This window comes from Chinchilla lanigera, unplaced genomic scaffold (assembly GCF_000276665.1).
Source record: "Chinchilla lanigera isolate Chin_1 unplaced genomic scaffold, ChiLan1.0 scaffold00013, whole genome shotgun sequence".
Lineage (NCBI taxonomy): Eukaryota > Metazoa > Chordata > Mammalia > Rodentia > Chinchillidae > Chinchilla > Chinchilla lanigera.
Genome location: NW_004955414.1, coordinates 9,345,728 through 9,368,948, shown reverse-complemented (window position 1 = coordinate 9,368,948; position 23,221 = coordinate 9,345,728). Strand labels below are relative to the sequence as shown.

The following is a 23,221-nucleotide window of genomic DNA, read 5'->3' as shown; positions in this document are numbered from 1 at the left end:
TTTTTTGAAGTTATTTTACTTTTTTTTTTTTTTTTTTAGTACGGAGAATTGAACTCAGGACCTTGTGCTTGCTAGGCAGGAGCAGTGTCACTGAGCTATACCTCTGGCCTTATTTTACTTTCAATTGTAACATTAAATTCTTTTTTTCTCTTACCTATAGTTCACTTAGCAGCCATGGAAGGCCACCTTCACTGTTTCAAATTCCTACTCAGTAGAATGAGCAATAGCATACAAGCTTTAAAAGCCTTCAATGACAATGGAGAAAATGTAGTGGACCTGGCCCAGAGGTTCTTCAAGCAAAACATTTTACAGTTTATCGAAGGGGCTGCATGGGAAGGAAATAACCCACAAGATCAGGAAAGTAAGTTACAAAGCTGAAATGGATTAGCATATAATGTGATGATGATGATAATAATATAAGTAGAATCAATGGGATAGGAAAACAAACTTTTAAAGCAAATGTTCCATTAAAATTTGTTATATAGCATCGTCCACATATTCTTCTAGAGTCTTTATGAAACATTTTATTTTTTTTTAAATTTTTCTTTTATGAAACATTTTGGACAATAGGGTGTAAATATTAACGCATACAGCAATGTTAAAATTACAAACTTAAGAATAAACTACTAGAATGGAAGTCTTCTGAATCTCTATCTGTAATACCATTACTTTTATTTTTGTTCTCATGAGTAGGGTATTATTTTGGATTTATCATTCCATTATATATAGAAGAATATATAGTATTAAAGTTGTCTACTCATCTACCTGTATTTTTCTCTTTTAAAAATTACATTCTTTAAAAAATAAAAGAGCTGGGGATTTAGCTCAGCAGCACAGTGCCTGCCTGCCAAGTGCAAGGTCATGAGTTTGATTCCTGGTACTAAAAAAAAAATTCGGGGGATAAAAAATAAAAGATAAAAATAAGAATAAAACACAAAAAGATACGAAAGAAAAATGCATTCTGTAACTTTTCTAAATAATCTGAATTTCTTTTTTAATTAATTAGGTTTATTGTACATTTCAGATACACATAATGATCACATTCATCATAGGGGATTTGCACCTGTACATCATATAACTTGATTCTTTTTTTTCTCATTCTTGTGCCCTCCCTTCATCCCTCTTCCTCTCATTTACAAAGCTTTGTTTCTATTTTTCCTTCTTTTCTCATTTTCTTTCTTTTTCCTCCCTCCCTCCCTCCTTCCTTCCTTTCCCTCTTCCCCTTCCCTAGCCCCCCATCCGATTTGAGCATTTTCTTCCTATTTCCTAATACCTATTGTACATTTCGGTCCTTATTTTATACTTCCGGTTTCTCACACCAGAGAAACAATGTGGTATTTTCTGCTTGCTTTGTTTGTTTTTGTTTTTTTCCGTACCGGGAATCGAACTCATGATCTCACGCTTGCCAGGCAGGTGCTGTGCCGCTGAGCTAAATCCCCAGCCCCAATGTGGTATTTTCACCTGTGTGTTCGATTTATTTTACTTAAGAGTATGGTGTCAAGGTCTATCCATTTACCTAGAAATGTCTCAAGTCTGTCATTTGTTATGTCTGAGTAGCAATACTCCATTGTAAATAATTTGAATTTCTCTTTCTCTCCATATATTACCTATATTTAATTAATTAATTAATTAATTTGTTGTGTTTTTTTTTTTTTTCCCAGGCATGGTCTTGTTATATAGTTAAGACTGACCTTGAGGGCTGGGGATTTAGCTCAGCGGCAAAGCGCCTGCCTGGCAAGTGCAAGGTCGTGAATTCGGTTCCCGGTACCGGAGAAAAAACCAAAAAAAAAAAAAATAAAAAGACTGACCTTGAATTTACTATGTAGTACAGGGTGACCTTGAACTCGTGGCAATCCTGCCTCAGTCTCCTGAGTGCTGGATTACAGGCGTGTGCCATCATGCCTGACTTGAATTTCTATAAATTCTTGATTTTAGTAATTTAATTATTTTTATCTGATACAGATATTTTCTCTTCAGTTTGTTAATCATATCCTTTAAAAGAGTAACTGTATAAGAATATAATGTATTAAAATGAAAAATATGGACAGCTTAAGGTAGGAAAACAATAAAGTCATATATTTACTGGAATGCTGAATTTTCTTATTCATAGCTTTAGCATTTCCAGGTCATGTGGCTGCCTATAAGGGTGATTTGGAAACACTTAAGAAGTTATTAGAAGATGGCATAATCAATTTTAATGAGCGTGATGATAATGGATCAACTCCAATGCATAAAGGTGAGCTATAATATTTCTGCTTCATTTTCAGGTTTTTAAATGTGTGTATGTAGTTATGTATGTATGTTTTTTTGAGACAGGGTCTCACTATGTAGTCCCGGTTGGCCTTGAACTCACTGTATAGCCCAGGCTGGCCTCAAACTTGCAGCAGTCCTCCTGCCTCACCCAAATGTATTTTCAGTTCTGATAAAATTGCTGCTGAGTTATTTACCTTAAAAAGTGCAAACACATGAGAACATGAAGTGTTTTCTCTGATGCCCTAGTGGATATCAGTTTCTCTTACATGGTATATGGATGCCTCATTTTCAGTTCTGGTACCCTATGCTTTTTATTATGTCAGACATTTACACATTGTTGCATCTATGGGTAATTCCAACAGTTTATGTTAGTGAAGAAGAGAAATACACTACTAGGAAGTGTCTTACAATAGCATTTTAGTGAAGATGTGAAATACACTGCTATGAAGTTTTGTAGAATAACACTTAAAAAATGACCTATTCATGTTGACTTGAAAAATTTATGCAGAATTTTCTTTAGACTGCTAAGACAGTGTTTTTAATTCCACAAAAATGATCAAGGAACATTATTAAATTTGAACCTGTTTTTAGATCTGTCTCTTTTCCTCCTTTCCATATAGAATTTTATAATATTTGTCAGATTTTCCTTGTTTTTTAATCAGACTTTGTCTCAATATTGAGAGTAGGAACCATGCTTTTCAGTCTTTCTTTAAAAAAAAAATCAGCTGGGCATTGTGGCGCATGCCTGTGATCCCAGCACTTGCGAAGCTGAGGCAGGAGGATCATTGTGAGTTCGAGACCAGCTTGGGCTACAAAGTGAGCTCAAGGCCAGCCTGAACTGCATAGAGAGACCCTGTCAAAAAAAGACCAAAAAAAAAAAAAAAAAAAAAAAAAACCAAAAAACAAAAAACCAATTTATTAGGAGGTGGGGAAGGAGAAAGATGACAGTTAGTCTGGATGAATAGGGAGAATTTGAAAGTGAACTGGTTGTAGATTCTTGTCTGCAGCTCCTTTTTATTGAGATTCTTGTCCCATGTAGGGTCCTGGAATCTGGCTCCCTTGCTTGTCTTTCACCCTAGTTTTGGATTTTTTCTGGCCTTGGGACCTTTTCTTGACCTTTGGTGAAGGGTAAGATTATGGATAGGGGCCTTAAGGAAAGGTGGTTTTGATTTAAGGATTAAGTAAAGGGAAGGTTTGCAATACTTACGTTAATCGCACTACCTGGGAGTTTCCAGGTCCTGAGTTCTTCACCTTTGTCCCTCTGTGTCTATGCCTTCCTCCCTTCCTTCTTCCCTCCCTCTTCTGCTCTCCCCCTCCCTCTTCTTCTTTCCTGCCTGCCTGCCTGCCTGCCTTCCTTCCTTCCTTCCTTCCTTCCTTCCTTCCTTCCTTTCCTTTTTTCCTTCCTTTGTTCATTTCCTGTTCAGGGTATTGTCTTAGCTGCCTTTGTCTTTAGAGTCTGGCTGCAGTGGTCAAAGCTGCCTATTAATGTTTCATAAAGCTCAGTGAGCCCTTTGCTCTATGTTTTCCCTGCATTCAGGCCCTCTGTCACTACATAAGAGTCAGATAGTAAGAGTATGTGTGTGTGTATTACATTCATATGTACATAATGTACATATACACACAACATATGCTGAAGCAAGATTTTTGATGTCTATGTGGGTCCTATACTAAATTGGACAGACAGGTGTAAATATCGCATTATTTCTCTGCTGTGAGAAAATGAAAGTGTAAATAAGGACCAAAATGTATAATAGATATTGTGAAATAGGAAGCAGATGTTCAAATGAGAAGGGGAACTAGGGAGGGGGGAGGGGGAAAGGAAGGAAGGGAAAGGAAAAATGAGAAAAGAAGGAGAAAAATGGAAATAAAGCTTTTGTAAATAAGGAGAAGAGGGGTTGAAGGGAGGGACGTGGGGAAAAAAGAATCCAAATATATCATGCACTAATACAAACTCCCTGTGATGAGTGTGATCATTACGTATACCTGAAATGTACCAATAAACTCATTAAAAAAAACCAGTAGGTATTACAGTAAACGTCTCATGAGTGAATAAATGAAATGAGGAAATAACATTTGCTCAGCCTGCTTTTGTTACTGCAAGGAACAATACTTAAGGCACTCTATAATTATAGTGTCCAAAATTTTAGAAAGTAATCATTAATGGCAACTTTCTTTTGTGCGTATGTTTTCTATCTTCTTACCCCCTTTTCTTAACAGCTGCTGGACAAGGCCACATAGAGTGTTTGCAGTGGCTAATTAAAATGGGAGCAGACAACAATATTACCAACAAAGCAGGGGAGAGACCCAGTGATGTGGCTAAGAGGTAGAGACACCTATCTGCTTTGCTCCTTTCATTTATAAAGTTTTGCATATACTGTCCTGTGCTCAGAAATTTCCAAGAATGTAATGGAATTTTGGAGGACCCAATGAAAGCTAATGCAATCATAATTTTCAAGCTGAACTGACACTTGACATTGTCTCAGCTCTTCTCTTCAAAGGAGTGGTTCTCAACTGGGAAGTAGAATTTGTCCCTTTCCTGGGGGTAGGACCACCCAGAAATGAGGGGAAAGTTGTCACAGTGACTATCGAACATTTAAGCGAGTCAGGGCTGGGGAGTGCTGAATGTTCTGTAGTGATGGGAACAGTGATAAACAATGAATTGTCCCTCTCAAATGCCTGTAGCACTGTGATGAAAAGGAATTATCAATATTGATAACAAAAATAAATCATATGCATACTTTGGGATTTACATTTGAATTAAATGTAGCACCACCAACACATTCAGGTCAGGTCCTCAAGGGATATTTAATGCACCTGTATTTGCTTATTTGTTTATCTTTTCCTTCAACTTCCTATCTACTTACCCAGGTCCTGGTCCTATGAGTAGCTTTCAGATTAGCTCCTACTATCAGGGAGCTCATTATCTTGTTGAGAGACAACAACACAAACGAAAGTTCTTAGTCATTGTAATCGTTGTACCCTATTACATAGCATGTATAAGGTACAGTAAGAATGGAAGATAAAAAACACAAGCGAGCCTTCCTATCTGTAGACTGTGGGGGGAGGGAGAGGGGGAAAGGTGGGGTAACATTAACACAGATGATGGTAAAACTATGAAGGAAGCTGCAGAAGAACAGAATTTAGAAAGAACTTGGGGAAGAAAACTATTTTTTTTTTTTTTCTGGTACCAGGAATCGAACTCACAACCTCACGCTTGCCAGGCAGGCACTGTGCTGCTGAGCTAAATCCCCAGAAAACTATTTTTGAAGTAATATTTATGCTGATCATTCAAAACAACTTTTGGATGGTTGTGGTTCAGAACTACTTGACTGTAAAGCAGAAGTATGGGTAGCAGTGGTTGTTGACCTTTGCTCTGATGCTTGTGCCTGGTCATTGTCTGACTTGCTAGGCAAATAGTGTTTGTGAGCTCCTGTTCCTTAGAATTTGTCTGTGGAATTTCTTTGATGCTTTAAGTGTGGCAGTATTGTACCACATGCTGGGAATCATCATCAACTCATCTATTTTAATTTAAAAAAAACCCAGCTTTATCAAGATATAATTGACATATAATAAAATGCACATACTTGTACAATGTAAAATAGTAGGTTTAAATGTGGAAACCCATGAAATCATTGCTATAATCAAAGACAGTAAACATATTCATTACCTCTGAAAGTCTTTATCTGCCACTTTATAATTTCTCTCCTTCTCTAGTATCCTTTCCCTGAGCAAATGCTGATCTGCTTTTTGTCTCCATAGGTTAGTTTGCATTTTCTAGAATTTAAAAAAATTTTTTTTTGTACCAGGACTCAAACTCAGGACCTTGCGCTTGCCAGGCAGGCACTCTGCCACTAAGCTATATCCCCAGACTCTAGAATTTTATAAAACCAGAATCATACAGTATGTACAGTCTAGTGTTGTTTAATGTGGCTGTATGCTCTGAAACATGTTGATAGGTGATTTCAGTGTAGTGCAGATATGATAGAACATACTTATACAAATTTAGATGAATCAGCTTACCATAGCATACCATAGCTCACCACATTGCTGCTAGATTACAAACTTGTACAGTGTGTTTACTGTATTGTAAGCTTACTGGACCATAGGATGAAAACTAAGTTTTCAATTCCTTGGGTAAATACTTAGGAGTAAACTTGCTGGCCCCCACGCTCAGTGTATATTTTAACTTTATAAAGAACTGCGAAGTGTCTTCCAACATGGCCATGCCAATTTGCATTCCCAAGAGCAATGGATACGACTTTCTGTTGTCATTCTCACCAGCTCTTGGTATTGTCAGGTTTTTTTGAATTTCATAATTCGAGGAGTTATGTCATGGTACCACATCATAATCTGCACTTTTCTAATGAAAAATGGCTTTGAGAATCTTTTTTACAAATGCTTTGGGCTGAAAAAGGATGGAGGTTAAAGGGACTGGTACTGTAGTTAGCCCTATGGGTAAATGGAACCAGAACTAATTCTACCATTTAAATTGCACTAACAAGGAGAGTAAATATAAAGAATCAAATAGGGTGGTCCTGGGCTCTGTATTCCATTGAGTAGCTCTGTTTGGGGCTACCAAATATTCTTTTGATATTGGATCTCCTCTCCTCTCCAGGTTGGTTTTTTTTTTTTGCCAGTAAAAATGGAATCAGGTATGTATGTATGTATGTAAAATATTTATTTATCTTTTTGAGACAGGGGCTCGCTATGTAGTTCAGGCTGGCCTTGAGCTCACTTTGTAGCCCAGGCTGGTGTCAAACTCACAACGATCCTTCTGCCTCAGTCTCCCCAGTGCTGGGATTACTGGTGTGCGCCACCACGTGTGGCTAGAATCAGGTTTTTAAATGGATATTGGTCTTTTGTGTCCAGTAACGGTTTCAGTTTCCTACATAGCCAAATGTATGCTAAATTGTCACTTGACCCTTAGGGACAGATTTGCTTCTTGCTTGGTAGATGGATTCGTGGAAGAGCATACAGAGTGGAATTGTCTAAGTACAAGGATAGATTTTTTTTTTTTTAATTAAAGAGAAGACAGTTTATTTAAAGGAGAAAAAGGGAGAAGAGAGATGTTAGATTGCTACTCTGGGCGAGCAGGGAGCATTCAGAAGTGAAATACTCTGCAGGTTAAATTTGAAAATTGTGGATATCATAAAGTTTTGATTCTTTTCTACAGATTTGCCCATTTGGCAGCAGTAAAACTACTAGAAGGGGTACAGAAATATGATATCGATGATGAAGATGAAATTGATGAAAATGATACGAAGTTCTTTATGAGGCATGGCGTTGAGGGGAGCACTGATGCCAAGGAAGACCTATGTTTGAGTGAGTTGGATAAAACAGATGCCAGAAGTAAGTATGTTGCCTCATATTGTATTATACGTATGTATTTGTGAGTGTATGTATTTATTTTTATTTAGATCATGATGTTACTGCTTTAGTACACAGACAGACTTATGCCACCAGGACAGAGGCTGTGGATGACACACGTCCAGTTCGGGGGGACGACCCGCTTGGTCTTACAGTATCGAGCCGACTGGTGAGTCTGGCTCTAGATGAGACTCAGGCAGAACTTAGCGTCCTTATCCTTTCTGTTCCTCTCAAGAAGCTTCGAACATCAACTGCTTGCTTTCTTAATTAAGTGGTAGAGACCCTCAGGGAGATCAGGAGCAAGTCCTTTAGACTTAAGGACCCTCAAGATTTTATTACCCGTCACAAAATGTACTTGTGCAACGCCACGAGGATCTCTCAGGATCACACTATACTGTGAAGGAGTCAGGCCCTTCTTGGCCAGTTTGTAAATCTGCTGCTTCATGTCTGTCTCGGTTACTTTTCTCTCATTGCTGGGACAAAATACCTGATGCCTAGAATTAAGGAAGGAAAGGTTTATTTAGCTCACAGTTTGTGGCGGTTTCAGTCCACACCTGGCTGGCTCCAAGGCAGGGTTGCACATGGCAGAGGGCAACAGTTCATGGCAGCAGAAAACAGCAAAAGCAGTAAAAGCAAAAAGAAAGCAGCAGCAGAGAGCAAGCCTCTTTTCCTCCCCTCTATTGTATGCAGGTTCCCTGCCCAAGGGAGGTGTAGCATTCACACCCATAATCCCAGCATTGGACCATGAGTCAATCTTAAACTGTAGAAGCCTGCTCCATGACTACATGAGGCTTTGGGGCAGACATCCAGACACACACCACAACAATGTCCTTGTCATAACATCTGCTTCAGCCCGGTGGGGACACTGTGGCAGTAAGACAGAGCTAACTGGGACAGGCCTTTCCTGGAAACTTGCATATGACCCGTGATCGCGGGGGTCTGGAAGGAGGTGTATTTATTCTTTCACAAATACATGCATACTTTTTACCACAAACTTGCAAATTATTCTAAAGACAGCTGATGCCTAAAAAGTAAACTAATTCAGTAGTTTGGGGAAGCAGAACTAATATAAATTTTTCTCCTAGTTTTGTTGAACACAATAAAGGAAATATAGTCTCTGTCCCTCAAGAGGGGAATTTTCTTTTTTGGTACCGGGAATCGAATTCAGGACCTTGCGCTTGCCTGGCAGGTGCTTGTGCTGCTGAGCTGTATCCTCGGCCAGGGATGTCATCTAAAGGAAAAGTTTAAATGGATCACAGAACACAGGGAGAAAGAGAACTTAGAGATTACCATGGCTCACTGGGAAAAACTTTTTAGAGATAATGATGGTAGCAAATATTTACTGTTTAATATGTGCTAGAATCTATCATAGTTACTGGAGAAACACTACACAATACAAGGGGACTTTTTACGTTCTGGTGGTGTTGCTGGTCAGACAAGAGAGTGAGTAATAGATAAAAATGGATGTGTAAAGAAAATGAAGTAAGGTGATACTGTAGGTAACTGTCAGGCCTCTGAGGAAAGTGACAGCTGAGACCTGAATGCTGAGGGTGAGCCAGGTGAAGACCCTGGAAGAGCATTCCAGGCAGAGGGAACAGTATATGGAAAGGCCCCGAGTTGGAGTTGAGCATGACTGTAGTGCCTGGAGAAGCACTGAGGGAGAGGTGATGGGTAAAGGTGGAGAGGTAAGCAAGGGTCCCGTCAGATCATAAACGTGCCAGGAAGGACTTTAATTTTTTTTTGTTTTTATTAATAAAGTTTTATTGGAATGCAGCCATGAATATTTTAAGTATCTTCTGTGGCTAATTTTGTGCTACAATTGCAGGACTGACAGTGATGACAGAGACTTTATAATGTAACAGTCACAACACATGTATAACATAAATAGTCCCCATGGAACACTGATCTGATACCATTACCTTTAAAACATAGCATTACATTTTCAGTATTTTTTGTCCTGGCATTAAATTAATATAGTATAAATTTTATTTATTTTTGCAATACTGGGGAATAAACCTGGAGTCTTGTGCATGTATGTCTTGCAGGTGCTCTACCACTGAGTTACACCCTCAGCCCCTTTAAGTTTTGAGACAGGGTCTTATTAAATTGCCCAAGTGACCTAGATTATATTTTAAATAGGAACCTTTGTTGGTGTTTCAGCTGGAAAATGATGTGCTTCAATTTATTTTTGAAAATACAAGCTATGTTCTGGGTGGCGAAAGGACTGGGCAGTGGGGAAGGGCATGACATATTCAGGAGAGTTATCGATTAGGTAGAAAGAGAACATGCTCATTTTCTTGTGTTGGTCCTTGGCAGTGCAAAGTTTTAAATTTTTACAAAGACCAGTTTATTTTTTACTTTACTGCTTGTGCTTTGATTTCTGGGAGATTCTTTGAGAAGGAGGGACTCAGAGCTACTGAGAATCAGCTGTTGATCTTGTAGGATTTATTTTATTTTATTTTTTTTGGTGCAGACAATTGAACTCAGAACCTTGCACTTGCTAAGCAAGCACTTGTGCCACTGAGCTAGATCCCCAACCCCTAGGATTTGTTTATTCTGAAATTCTTTGAGGAGGTATTTGTGAGGAGATCACTGTCAGGAAACCAAGAAATTTCAAAAGGATGTTTCAGAAGAAACCAGCAACATACCAGCACTGCTTTCTGTGGTGTGCGCCATACACATGAGCTCTCGGCACCTTTTATGTACAGTGAGGATCACTAATGCCCAGCTGTGGTGCTTGCAGTTAGTAAAGGGGTAGTATATACCAAGTCACGTGCTTTATTATTATCCCTATTTAATTTTATTACAGGAAGAAAATCAAAGGAGTAGATGATACCTTCTTGGGACACTAGTATTTTGCTGGAGCACGTACAAGGGACTGGTTGGATTTCTTGCCATTCTGGATATTCCTGGAAATGAGCTTCAGTTCAGGGCACTTTTTAGTAAACTAGGGTTAGGACTATGGCATCACAGAGTCCTATAACTATTTGAGATTTGACTGCTTGTTCTAGATTGCTGTTGTATGTCATCTAGCCTCCATTCAGTAGTACTTCCAGTGATAAGGTAGATCATTTCCTTTTTGACAGTTTCTATGCAGATTTATATGTGCAAAGCATTTAGTGTAGTGTCTTACACATCTGGCATTTTATAAATACATGATAGTTATTATTATTTTTATTACGAAATTTCCCCTTTGTTGAGTTGAAATCTGTCTTCCAGAAGCTAATCCCAGTTAATCCTGGCTTTTACCTCTGAGACCCCACAGAACAGGTCTTTGAAACATAGCCTTTCAAATACTGATACGCAACCTGTTAGCTATAGCTTTTTGAGTTTTTTCTTATGTGGCTTTTATCAGTTACGGTGGTTCCAGGAACTGTTTGTCCCTCAGGATTATCTGAGGAGATTTTATTAACCATAGGTGCCTGAATTTGTAGCCTGAGATAGGTTTCAAGCATGTACATTTTTTTAAACACACCTCAGTTGATTCTGGCAGGTGTAGTTTGGAATTTGTAGCTCTAACATCTTGATAGATAAATCAGAATGGTACATGTTGGGAAGAAGAGGCTGTAATTTGTTAACCTGGTGCTGTAAATCCGAATTTCTCAACTTCTGTACCCTTGACATTTTGGTCCTGAAAATTATTTTTGGTTTGTTGGGGAGGGGTTCTTGTGCATTATAAGATGTTTAGTAACATCCTGAGCCTCTACTGACTAGATTCCAGTTGTCTACCCTGTCCTTCCCCATTCCCAAGAGGTGAAAAGCAGAAATATCTCTAGACATTGCCAGTTGTCCTGTAAGTGGTAAAGTCAGCTCAGGTTGAGAACCATAGTCATAAAGAATGGAAAAACTATTTTGTCAGTTGGAGAATAGCTCAGAAAGGCTTTCAGCATACTTGCTGCATAGGTTTTTTTTTTTGTTTGTTTTTGTTTTTTGGTATAGATGTTACAAGTGACTAATCACAAAATTTGGGGCTGGATTGGTTCTGGTTTATTTTAAATTAAGCATATTTCATTTTTTTCAAATTTTATGACTTAGAGTAGATCATAAATGGTCTTGTAATATAGCAGTAGTCCTAATACACTGCTGGATTTCTTTAAACGTTGTTCATCGCATTAACAGTTATAATAAGGTGATACTTGCCCCTGTAGGTAGGTAAGAATCTGCTACTTAGGTATGTCATTGCTGTTCATCCACATATTCTGCTGCTGTGCTGGTTGTGGTGGCCCACACCTATAATCCCAGCACTCGGGAGGCTGAGGCAGGAGAATTGTTGTGAGTTTGAGGCCAGCCTGGGCTACAAAGTGAACTCAAGGCCAGCCTGAACTGCATAGCGAGACCCTGTCTCAACAAAGACAAAAAACAAAAACAAAAACAAATATTCTGGTACTAATATTTATCCTTCTATGTACAGTATATACTGCTCTCCAGCTCCCACCCAAACCACAGAGACAGTGGCACTGGAAGAAGAAAATGTTTACAAGGACTACCACTCTGAGAACACGTTACCTAACTCAATTAGGTTCTTATTCAACTGTCTTGCAGAGAGAGCTTATAAGAAGATCACAGAATTGAGACACCTCCTGAAAATTGCTGAGAGCAACTACAAACATTTGGGTGGGATAACAGAAGAGGATCTAAAGCAGAAGAAAGAACAGCTTGAGTCTGAAAAGTAATGTCCTTAACACTGTAATGATTTGTATTTAGTTACCTCTCTAAATACTGTGTGAAAATGTTTTAATCAGCAACATCCCCAGCCTTTTAATTTTTTTTTTTCTTTTTTTTTTTGGTACTGAGCATCAAACTTGGGACCTCATGCTTGCCAGACAGGTGCTACACCACTGAGCTACATCCCTGGCCCCAATTTTTTTTTTTTTTGAGACAGGGTCTTGTTCATCATTAATATGTGTAGGCTGGGCTTGAACATGTGATCTTCCTGCCTCAGCTCCCCAGAATGCTGGGATTACAGTGTGTATCACCAGGCCCCACTTGGATTATTGTAACATTCTCCCGATAGTCTCCCAGCTTCCTGTCCTTGTGCCCTGGACCCTACCCCTTACCATGTAGTCTGTTCTCAACACAGAACTTTTTTTGGTCTTTTTGAGACAGGGTCTCCCTATGCAGGTCAGGCTGGCCTTGAGCTCACTTTGTAGCCCAGGCTGGTCTCGAACTCAGAGCGATCCTCGTGCCTCAGTCTCCCGAGTGCTGGGATTACAGGTGTGCACCACCATGCCCGGCACTCAACACAGAATTTAAAGTAATCATGTTAAAACATAAGTAAGAGCGATCTGTTTCTCTGCTTAAACTCTTCCTTTGCTTTCTATTTCACTCAGAGTGAAAGCTAAATCCTTATTATGACTAACAAGACTCTACTTATTTTGCTTCTTCTACTGCTGGTTTATATTACTCTTTGAAGAGTTTGTATCTCTGAGATCACTCACCACCTCTGAAGGATTTAACTAATCCACCCCCATTGCCTTGTGGTTTTCTTGTGGTTCACCAGTCATTCTTAAGTCTTAGGGCCTTTGCATTTGTTCACTGTTTCTGGAATATTCTTCCCCTAATATCTAAATGGTCATCTCTCTTTTTTCTTTCAGGACTTTATTCAAAGTCCCCTTCTCAGTGAAGCCTTCCCTAGCTCTTATATTCCAAGTGTTAACCTCATTTTCAGCATTTTATAGTACTCCTCCTTTTTTTTTCCCCTCTCCTTTAGGATTTGCCACCTTCCAACGTATCATGTTATATTTTACTTATCTCTTTACTCCCTTTATTCCTAAGGTAAAGAGGTCATATTTTGGCCTTTTGTCACTATCCCTAATACCTAGATGAAACTGCTGGTTCACAGTGGACCTTTAAGTGGGTTCTTCATTTGATTTGCCTTAAATAAATACATGGGTACAATACTTTCTACTATTACCAAAAAAAATTGTTAGTTGACACTGAATACTGATTGCAAACATTTTTTTTTGACAGGATCATTAAAGAGCTGCAAGGCCAGCTAGAATATGAACGACTACGTAGAGAAAAATTAGAATGTCAACTAGATGAGTATCGGGCGGAGGTGGACCACCTCAGAGAAACAATAGAGAAAATTCAGGTCCCTACCTCAGTGACTTCGGTTGGTATCCTTAATACGATTGTTTTTCTCAAGAAATAGTACATAAGAGTAGCTAAGAGCATAAGCTTTGAGGTAGAGCTATTTTTGTTTGAATCCTGACTATAACTTTTGAGCTGGGCAATCATTTAACCTCCTGGTGCTTCACTTGTAAGCTGGAGACACCTTGTCCTTTCTTGAGCCAGTGCCAGGATTAAGGAATATATCTATGTCTATACCTGTAGAGTTAAGGAAGATCTATACTTGTAACTTTCTCTCTCCCTCCCCATTCCCCATACCAGTGTATTTGTGGTGGTTAGAAGAACCACTTGGTTTGTAAGTGTGTACTAAGTGTTACTGTCATTATTGTACCATATAAGGGAAACATGGTTTGCAGTGTTGGGCTTTGAATCCAGGACCTCATCCACTGCAGGCAAGGGGTCTACCACTGAGCTATACCCCTACCCCCAAGAGGAAAACGTTTTTCATTAGCACAATAATCAATAAAAATTCTAAGACAGCTAGAGGGTATGACTATTTACATATTCTAAAGAGCCAAAATAAGATGATTTGAATGGAATCCATTTTAAAACATGTTAGCTCCTCCAAAGAGCAGTTTTAAGGGTAGAAAGGAGCCAGCATAGAAACTGACCTAACATCCCTGTTCTCGGCTCCTGGAATAATATGAACTTTTGTGTAACATCCTAACACTACGAAGTGCTGTCTCGTGTTATCTTACTGTTTGCTACATGATCTACTCCCATTTACCAGGTGACACAACCCAGGCTCAGAGGGGTTAAGTCACTTGTCTGAATTCACACAGCTAGAATATCAGAAGCAGTATTCAGTCTCCAGCCTTCTGGCTCTGAAGTCTTGGCTCTTTTTATAAAAGGGATTATGAATTTGGAATCCAGAATTTTGCTTTAGAAAATAATAAATTAAAAGGATAAACATGTAGAAAGAAGCTAAAAATAAACTGATAATGAGCAGATTCAAAGAACGAGTACAGAGCCAGGTGTGGTGGCACACGCCTGTAATCCCAGCACTTGGGAGGCTGAGGTAGGAGGATCATTGCGAGTTTGAGACCAGCCTGGGCTACAAAGTGAGCTCAAGGCCAGCCTGACTTGCATAGGGAGACCCTGTCTCAAAAAGACAAAAAAAAAAAAAAAAGAGCAAGTACAGAAAACAGCAAAAGTAACAGCAAAAAACCCCAAGAGGTGTTTGTACTTCATGCATTTTGTCTCAGAGTCGAGAGGCAGGAAATGCACTGGGGAAGCCTGGATCTGCATCCTCCTCGGCAAGTGAAGGTGGCCACGATATATGTGACCCCAAGGACAGCCTGTGATGCGGGGCAGGGATTCAGATATGGTTCATATTTTCTTTCCAGAGAGGTTTCTCTTCAGTTGTTAGGGATAAATTCTGTCCTAGACCTGTGTCACTCGATTTGATCTCTAACAAAAACTTCTTGGTTTCTTTTTATTTTGCAAAAACTAAACACTGGTCTTTTAATAACCACTGGAAATACTTCTGCATTTCAGTTAACAGTATGTTGTGAAACACTAGTCTAAGATAAAGGCAGAAATATTAAGGTGTTTGGGTATGTATTAGGTAGAGCTAGGACTGAATGATTTCTCAAGGAGCCTCCTGTCTTACGATTTAGGACAGTATAAAGCTTCTGACACTTCAAATTTGGGCATTCATATAAAATCCTAGGGTTAAATTTAATCAGAAAATACTGAAAATACTTTCCATGGTTTCTTTTGAACAGACAGTGCAGAAAGATGAAAATGTGTGTTTAGCATGAAAATTTTATTTGACCCTCTTTTTCTTTGTTTATAGGAAGATGACTCAGGTGAGCCCAGCAAAGAGAAGAAGCAAGTGAAGAAAAAGATGTCTTCTCGGGGGATGTTTGTAAGAAGGTTCTAATCAGTGAAGTAATTTTAAATAAATTTGTTTGATTTTTCTTTCATTTTAAAAATTAAATGTGTGTAAATCTGTAAGGGGAAATATGCTTACCTCTGCATGCACAATTAGATCTTGCTATCTTTACCTTAAATTGTCAAACCTGGCTGCAGAAAGTAAATACCAAAAGCACAAATCTGATGAGCGTGCTTAGAGCTCAAGTCCTATTGAACAGCATCCTCACAGGAAAGGGGGATGGCCCAGTGCAGTTAATAACATGGGGCACACTACCTCCAGGATACTTTTTATCTGCCTATATAGGCAAAGGAAGGGCATTTTACAAGTATTCACATACACTATGAAATATAGATGGTATGGTCTAATCCAGAAATGCAGTACTAGATGTTAAAATTGAGTAAATATTCTGTTATGGCTCCATAATAGAATTATATTACTTTTTTCATTTTCCAGAGTACCTCTAAAAATGTGCGTAAGTTTCAGAATTTTTGCTTTTTACTTTTCAGATCACTTAAGTTTAAAAAACATCTAGTCTTGGCAAGCAAATATAAAGACGAGTAAGTTTTAGAAAAGAACAGCTGTACTATAGCAACCAAATATCTCACTTTGCCATTTGACATAAATTGAAAATCTCATTTTTAAAAAAAAGTGCTTGCTAAAAATTCCCATTTAAATAATCAGCATCAGAATTTCACTGGATTATTTGAAAAACAATGCTGTATAAGAAAACCCTCCCCTGGCTGGGTGTGGTGGCACACGCCTGTAATCCCAGTACTCAGGAGGCTGAGGCAGAAGGATCATTGTGAGTTAAAGACCAGTCTGGGCTACTAAGTGAGTTCAAGGCCAGTCTGAACTGCATATCGAGACCCTGTCTCAAAAAGACAAAAAAAAACAAAAAAACAAAAAAACAAAAAACGAACCCTCCCCTAACCTGCATCCAGCAATCTGACTTATGAAAATAAATTGAACAGCTGTATTTTCTGGAGTTTGTTAGATGCACATATTCAGAAAAAAACTAACTGCTATGTTTATGCAGCCCAGGCTTTCACATTATTATGATTATTATTATTAATTATTTTTTGTCTTTTTGAGACAGGGTTTCATTATGTAGTTCAGGCTGGCCTTGAACTCACTATAGAATCCAGGCTGGCCTTGAACTCACAGTGATCCTTCTGCCTTGGCCTCTCGAGTGCTGGGATTAAGGTGTGTGCCACCACATCAGGCACAACAGTCTTTTATAAAGTCTCTCTGCGGGGCGTGATGGTGCATACATGTAATCCTCACACTTGGGAGGCTCAGGCAGGAGGATCACTGCAAATTCAAGGCCAACCTGAGCTACAAAATGAGTTTAAGGCCAGCCTGAACGGTATAGTGAGACCCTGCTGCAAAAAGATCCCCCCCGACAAAAAAAAACACACCCCCCAAAATTCATTCTTTTGTGCCCCATGGAATACCCTAGGCCAACTGGAATGAACAGCCTCACAAAAGAAAATGCATGCAGTAGACTAAAGTTGGCAAAGAGGTCTCTGACCTCACCAGTGAGCAGCCTTGAAATTCCTCGTCACTAGGGTTCTTTATATCTTCAGGAGACCTATATGTTCAGAATTCTTTGAATTATATGCTCCTTCTGTAGAAAGCACTCCTGTAGAAAACCAAACTGCAGAAGATGCTTTTGAAAGAAACATTTTACAACAAACACTACTATTTCTACTGCAGACACAGCTGTGGCTGATATATTCAACCCAGTATCAACTAGTAAGTGTGGCTGATATATTCAACCTTGTATCAACGGATAACCAGACAAGTGAGACCCAGAGGGAGTACCCCACCCTGGACACCAACCCCAACCCAAAAGACTTCACTTGCCCACTGCTGTGCTCGCCAGGTGATCGATCAGTCTGAAGCTCAGCTAAACCAGCAGGTCCATCCCCTCACCCCCAATGCTGACAAGAGAAGGCTTTCTCCTGTTATCTGAACTTTGAAAACAGACTGCTCTGAGACCTATGTGCAGCTGGCCTGTGGCAAACTCATCTCCAGAACAGGCCTCCCGATGAAGCTGCTCACTGCAAGAAGTCAAGGCATTCCAGGGCAAATGGGATATGGAGCGGTGAAAAAGTAAGACCTTCATTGTAAGAGCACAGAAGCTGGAGTGAACAGAAGGGGCAGGAGTCAGGGGAAGTGAGGATAACTACCCACTGCAGAATCCACTAGGGAGGCTGAATCTTCTCTCACTATACTAGAGACCCAAATTCCCTCCAGATTCATAGGTGGTTGTAGCTCTATCACAAGGGTATTATGAAATGATAGTTATATGTGCTCAGAGGGCTTTTTTTGTTGTTTTTTGAGACAGGGTCTTGCTGTGTAGTTCAGGCTGACCGCAAACTCATGGTAATCCCCCTGCCTCAGCCTTCTGAGTACTGGGGTTATAGGCATGTGCCACCACTCGGCTCAAGAAGGCTTTTTCTGGTGAAAGCAGCCATGTTGGCTTATGGATATGTACAGTTTAGTGACCGTAGGAGCAGCTCTATATTCTTTGAGGTAACCACTTTGGAGAGAAAGCCTTGACTCTGGAGGGCCTCTGGAAGCAGCCACAAAAAGATCCGCAGCCCTCCTGGGAAGGGGAGGGGTCCTGGGGAGGCAGGTAGAGATCATCTTTGAAGATGGAGCTCTTGCTTTCTGGGCTGGTGGTGGTGGGCGGGGAGGGCCGTCCATTCTTCACCACTTAACTTTGCTACTCAGGCAGCAGCTCCAAGGAGACTCTCAGGATACCCAAGCCATAATGGACAGTTTCTGAAACGGATCTGACAAAAGCTTTCTGGACTGCAGGCTCTGGGGCCACCTTCCTTTTCATAAGGGTTGATGTTGGCCCTTCACTGGGTAGTTTTGGGAAAGTGGCTTCTCCTCGAAGGCCTGTCAGTAAAATCTGATGATGGCATAGAAACCAGGCCAGGCCACTGTGAAGTTTGGGAGAATGTTAAGTACAGAAGGCCAAACCTGGAGAATGCTGTGGACACAGACTGCATGTGTCCAGGGTTCTTCAGGCTTCACCCCTCTGATATCCTTGTTCAACAGGCATGTGACATGCTTGGCTACCGCCATGAGGCACCCATTAGCTGGGGGCGATGCAGGGCAGCGTCCTCCACGCTGGGGTCAGCTTCCGCATCAGTGCCTGGCTCAGGTGGCACCTCGTGGCAGGGTCTCCATCACTGCTGCCACCTCCTCATGGGACCCCCAGTACGAGCCCCAAGCCCAGACTTGCCTCTCCAGGCCTGCTGGCTTTCCCAGGACATGGGCTCTGCCACTGGTCAGGCTCTGCCACTGGTCAGGCACTGCCTCCGCCCTTCCCCCATCATCACCTTGTCCTAATCTTCTATTTTCTGTAAAAACTTAACTGTGCAGTAGTTAACAGGAGTTAAACCCTGTAAATGTAGAGGCCAGGAAATAGTTTTCAAATTTGCAGCAGATATCAACATAATTTTATTTATAAAGTTGTTCAAATGAAAGAAAATTCTGGTTCTATTTGTATGAACTATCAAAAACTTAGGGACAGAGTGCTCTGTCATCTGAAATCATGTTTTGGATGACAGCTTTTCAACATAGCATATACACAGAATCAAGGGGAGGTACCTGAAATGCTTCTCTAGTCCATGTACACCTTGAATAATCTCGTAATAAGTTTCTTCAGCAACTGACCATGTGGAAAGAAAATCTCTCCTGTAGTGTTCTAAGAAGTCATTGGCAGCAGAGGCAGCGGCAGCAGTACTACTTCCAGAACCTATAGAATCCCAGAGCTATTGCCAGGCAAGTGAACACGGAGGCTGTGAAGAGAAGAAACAACGTAACAGGCCTTGCATTTGTGATCATTTTGCTGAGAATAACGGAATGTTATCTTCACAGTAAATGTAGGACTATCAACAAAGCACACAGATTTTACACACTGTATTTTTCATTTCCTAGAAAATTAAACTAAAGATGAAAGACATTAAGGGCACAAGTAATGTCAATTCTTTAAGTGTCCCGTATTTAAGACACAGTAAGAATAAAAATAATTTTACAAGGCAGATATGGCAGAATATATAAAAGTATTTAAAATCATTTTTAACATTAGCATTATTAATGACTACTTTAAATAAACTAATTCTTTTCTTTCTTGTTTCGGACTAATTAATGTTTTTTTATGGTGGTACTGAGAATTGAACACAAGGCTTTGAACATGGTAGGCAAGTGCCCTAAGCTACATCCCTAGCTGTTTTGTTAAAAATTTTATTTTGAGATGGCATCTTGTTGAGCTGCCCAGGATGGACTTGAACTTGTGATTCTCCTGTGTCAGCCTCCCAGACAGCTGGCATTATAGGTGTGCACCATGCCTGGCTTTTATCTTATGATAAATGAAAAACTATCTTATATTAAATATTATGTAGCAACATAGCAAGACTCCATCTCTTTAAACAAAACTCAGAATTATTTAAAAAGTGGAAATTTAATGAAAATTTTAGAAGAACAGAGAATAAAAGGCAGAAAAAGCATAAAGCTTTTAGCTAATATATAACCTGGTCTTTGTGTTACATCATTTTAAGTAGAAAAATCCATCTGTTCTTTCAGTTTTAAAAAATTGTATCTGAGTAAGGGTTTTTAGGGGCTCTCTTGTCTCCAATCTGTTTAAACAGTTATGAAAGCATTTTTAAAATGGAGAACCTGAGATGAGAGACAAACTTTTATGACTAAAGAAATAAAAAATTAGCCAGGCAAAGTAAACCTTTCTGAATTGTAATGAATAAGTCTAACTGTAATCTCATTTGATTTCACTACTTAATGAAACTCACTTAATGATAAGACAATTTCAATTTTAAGAAATGGGATTAGGCCTCTTTTAGGACATACAGAGAAGCTGGACATTTCGAGACAGAAGAGCAATATCGAGTGTCTTGTCTTGCTGCCCCTGGACAATTATATATTATTCTACTTGATCTGCTATTTTTCACCATGCATCAAGTAGCATGTCAGTGTGGTGAGCAATTACATACATTAACTTATTTAATTGTAGTTTTAAAAATTAAAAAAAAAATTTGAGAGTTTCTCACTACGTATTCATTCTAGGCTGGCCTTGAATGAATCAAATTGTGGCAATCCTCCTGCCTCGGCCTCCCAAATGCTGGGATCACAGGCGTGTGCCGCCACACCTGGCCTATCTTACTTAAAACCCAAAGGGATTGGTGGTAGTATCCCCACTGTACAGATGGGCAACAAGCCCAAAGTTGTATCAGTAGCAAGTGGTGAGGATAGGATTGAAGACTTAAGTATATCTGATGCCAAAGCTTTGTTGTCTTGTGACACCTGCAGGACTCAATCTGATTTATCATTTTTTGAGCCCGATAGTGCCATTTAGGTAGTTTGTCCTTTGTTAATTTAAGAGTTAAGAGTTTTAGACTACTAAATGGACACTTGTTCATTATGAGGAGGGAAGTACGTTATTCCTTCATAAGATTACATGACACAGTTGTTTCCGTACTTAGTTTCTCGTCCAGCTTTTATTTCTTTTTGTTGTCATTAAAACACTATGGAGCACTCGCAGAGTGCTTTAAAATCGCTGTTTATCTTTTATGGCCTGTCCAGGAGACACCCTCCACGTATGTAAAAGACTTAGGCGAGCATGTGCTTCGTATATTTTAAGCATTCCATAAATGTTAGCTTTGATTACTGTGTATCTGCCCAAAACAGAATCTTCCACATTAACCTATTTATAAAAAGGGTTGCAATTTTTGAATTTTTGCATGAAATTAATTTGATAATTAGAAAAATTCAAGGAGAGATTTGAAAAGAAAATTTTTGTGTTCCATTGTTGCGTGCCATTCTAAAAATGGAACATTAGGCCTAAAAAGATTGAATAGAAACTGCCGTTATTTTACAATTGTTGCCTTTTTGGCGGTGTCTAATCCAAGACAGGCCTTCAGACTACCTCCCTGGGCTTTTCCAAACTGGAACTAAGGAAAGAAGGTAATCTCTCTTAGTTGAAAGTGGCATGATACAAGTCTAGGAGGTGCTGATGTTTGTAACTCCTGGAGGAAGTAGTATGAGAAAATGAAGCAGACATTCAGAGATAATATACAAAGACCTGTTTCCACAGTTCCACAGTAAGCCGATGTATTTCTTCTTATGCCTGAGCTAGTTCAAGTTGATTATATAATACCTAAAACTAAAATAGTGACTGATACATGCTGAGACACCAAATAAGCATAATGATTAAGACTTATAATTTGATAAGCCTTTTTTCTTCAAATGAAATACAAAGTCTTTCATTCTGGGGCTTTAACAGGTGAACTAGGATACCCCCAGCCCCTATCTATTCATGATTGAATTTAATATGTGAATCTCAAAAAAAGTGAATCTCAGATAAATGCAGCATCTTAGGAATTCTAGAACCAATAAATCCATTCCCTTAGGATGCTGTTTTCCTAATTGTTCAAAGTATGGAATTCTGGCTTCCTAGAAAAAAGGTTTTCTAGTAAAAGCAGTACTAAGAAATATTTGGAGAAGGATACAGAAAGAGAAAAGCACGAAAGTACTGTTGTTTTTACATCCTGAGTGAAAAAAGGAAAGGAGGATAACTTCGGAAAGTACTTTTCTAAGCAATGACTAACTTGCTAATTTCTTTTGCTGTTGCCACTAAATTTATTAGGTTGTGTCTGGTTTACCTTCCTGAATGAAAGCTTTCTAGAGATCATCACTATCTTCAAACTGAGGGTAGGGAACGATTTTGCTGTTAACCAAACTATTGATTCTTTAGGTGAATATTCTGAAGGAAGCTGAGTGGAATTTGAAGCCCTCCCTAGCCTGTGTTGCTTTAGCACTGATCTTAAAAGAGGGAATAAACACTCCAAACTGGGTTGTTTTGAAATTTCCCTGGGTATTAGAAGTAAACTGAAGGTCTCAAGTTCCAGAGACTTTGTTAGAGCAAAAGTTTGCAAAACTTGTTTTCATGTTATAATTCTCTCTTCAAACACATTTTAAGCAGAAACCCAGTATGTTAAAAGATAAAAATAGAGCATTATATTTGAAGAAAGGAAGAAGACAGGCATCAGCCAAAGGCCGGACTCACTTTTTGCCTCTCCTGTCACCCTAATACCAGTGGTGGCTGCCCAGACAACCACTAATAAGGTGGATCAACAATTTTATTTTGGGGGGTAGTTCATGAACACACAAATTTAAAATATGCATCTTTTTGACCTCAAATTTTAAATGTGCATAGCAACTTTTTATATAGAAATAATAGCTGAAGGGTATAATGATGTATATATGTGTATGAAAAATTGGGAGTAGAATGCTTGTTAGTAGAGAGTGAGGTAAATTAGGTATTTTTATACAGTAGAATACTATTCTTTCTAATAAAAACTATGTTAAAAAAAACTACGTCTATGTAAGTATTGATGTTAAAAGATTTAAGACATTTAGTTACATTGTAAAAAGCTATGGATCCTGGCATGGTGCCGCATTCTGAGAGGTCGAGGCAGGAGGATCACTGTGAGTTTGAGGCCACCCTAGGCTACAATACTGAGTTGAAGGCCAGCCTGGACCTGTCTCAAAAACAAACAA

At 39.2% G+C, this 23,221-nt stretch overlaps 2 protein-coding genes across 6 annotated transcripts in view; one reads left to right on the top strand and one right to left on the bottom strand.

The window, feature by feature from the left end:
• The window catches only part of Ankrd42 (ankyrin repeat domain 42), a 44,426-nt gene extending 26,989 nt beyond the window's left edge, over positions 1-17,437 (top strand). For 2 of the 5 annotated variants that reach the window (XM_013511794.1, XM_005379798.2), the window contains 7 exons: positions 161-361; positions 2,111-2,236; positions 4,471-4,576; positions 7,427-7,602; positions 12,163-12,289; positions 13,591-13,735; positions 15,551-15,694. In XM_013511794.1, coding sequence (XP_013367248.1) covers positions 161-361; positions 2,111-2,236; positions 4,471-4,576; positions 7,427-7,602; positions 12,163-12,289; positions 13,591-13,735; positions 15,551-15,637 — 968 coding nt within the window. In that variant the 3' untranslated portion in view covers positions 15,638-15,694. Of the gene's footprint in view, positions 1-160; positions 362-2,110; positions 2,237-4,470; positions 4,577-7,426; positions 7,603-12,162; positions 12,290-13,590; positions 13,736-15,550; positions 15,695-17,347 lie in introns of those variants that run through there. The other 3 variants (XM_013511792.1, XM_013511793.1, XM_005379800.2) reach the window with 3 other exon arrangements.
• Positions 17,438-19,073: 1,636 nt separating this feature from the next.
• Ccdc90b (coiled-coil domain containing 90B) overlaps positions 19,074-23,221 on the bottom strand; it is a 20,666-nt gene continuing 16,518 nt past the window's right edge. The window contains exon 9 of the mRNA XM_005379796.2: positions 19,074-19,449. Coding sequence (XP_005379853.1) covers positions 19,394-19,449 — 56 coding nt within the window. The 3' untranslated portion in view covers positions 19,074-19,393. The remainder of the gene's footprint in view (positions 19,450-23,221) is intronic.